At 41.1% G+C, this 1311-nt stretch overlaps 1 protein-coding gene across 1 annotated transcript in view; it reads right to left on the reverse strand.

Moving 5' to 3' along the window:
• The window catches only part of LOC106808452 (squamous cell carcinoma antigen recognized by T-cells 3-like), a 10754-nt gene extending 9978 nt beyond the window's left edge, over positions 1–776 (reverse strand). The window contains exon 1 of the mRNA XM_014811180.1: positions 509–776. Coding sequence (XP_014666666.1) covers positions 509–649 — 141 coding nt within the window. The 5' untranslated portion in view covers positions 650–776. The remainder of the gene's footprint in view (positions 1–508) is intronic.
• Positions 777–1311: the final 535 nt, after the last annotated feature.

Genomic DNA, 1311 nt, shown 5'->3' on the forward strand with positions numbered 1-1311 from the left:
CGCACCAATGATGCCAACATGGCCGCCTTTGTTTTGATGACGTCACGTGCAAGGGGTCTATAGCTGTTCGAAATTCTCTAATTTTAACGTGTATTTCGAGGTAAATACTAAATAGTAATTAAGAAGTGTAGGCCTAGCGATAGTTGCAACATGTAACAGGTGAGGTCAAATGTCACTAATACATTGTTTTATTTACGAAATTTTACGAAATTCGGAGTTTGTTTTCAAGCTACCACTCAGGCATTTCGTATGGAAGGGTGTCACTGTCAGGCTCCTGAGTCCTCCGCCGTGTAACAGTCGGAGAGCCTGGTCGGTTTACGGTTAGGGGTAGGGTAGGGTACACTTCTGTAGTACATGTCTGGTACACTTTGTGTATACATATATGTACCTCGGGTACATATTTGTAGTACCACAACGACTCTGTAGGGTACGACAACGACCCCTTCAACTACAGACAGTACAGTAACAGTAACACTAACACTACTAACAGTCACAGTGTACTCTGTACCTTTCCCTCAAGCTCCTGGGTTTGCAAACGATCAGCTAATTCTTCATCCGAACTATCGGAATCTTCGTCTTCTGAGTTATTTTCCTGCTCCACTATATCATCGTTTTCTTCTACATTTTCAATCCTTTCTTCGGTTTCCATCGTCCCAGTTTCTGTGTTTGCGTTTGCCAGTGTTCGCGTTCGTTACGTACGGCATGCCGCCGACACCAAAAAGTTGAATAAAACAGTGAACGAAGCGCTTTAGGTTAGTACTTCACTCATTACCGGCGCCATATTTGGTCGAATTACAACCGTCGACGTGATGCAAGGGCATTGGTGCCAAAAGTTTCGATCAGAGGCTGGACCTTGAATTTGTCAAAACTCAATGAGTATATAATTTTACTTTAATTATTTTCGATGCTTATTCATCCCTGCTTTCTATTCAGCGCCTTCTACTGTTGTACAACACCAATAATCTGCGGGTAAATAATATAGCGTTTTTCGGCATAACGTAATTATGCATTAAAAAAAGGAGGGATATGCGCGGGGAGAGACGTGCCTGGTAAACTCCCCTTTAAATAGTTCACTTTTGCAGCAGTATCCCGCCACAATTCTTTTCCAATGCTAATGTACATTATGTACATTACATACATAATGTAAGCTATGCTGACGATTCGGCCTTAGTAGTTACAGGGACAGAGGTACAGGCTATACAGGAAGAATTAAGTAGAGAATTGCATTCCATTAATAAATGGCTCAACGATAATAATTTATCCTTGCATCTTGGAAAAACTGAAAGTATTATTTTTGGAACTAAACACAAA

This window comes from Priapulus caudatus, unplaced genomic scaffold (assembly GCF_000485595.1).
Source record: "Priapulus caudatus unplaced genomic scaffold, Priapulus_caudatus-5.0.1 Scaffold278, whole genome shotgun sequence".
NCBI lineage: Eukaryota > Metazoa > Priapulida > Priapulimorpha > Priapulimorphida > Priapulidae > Priapulus > Priapulus caudatus.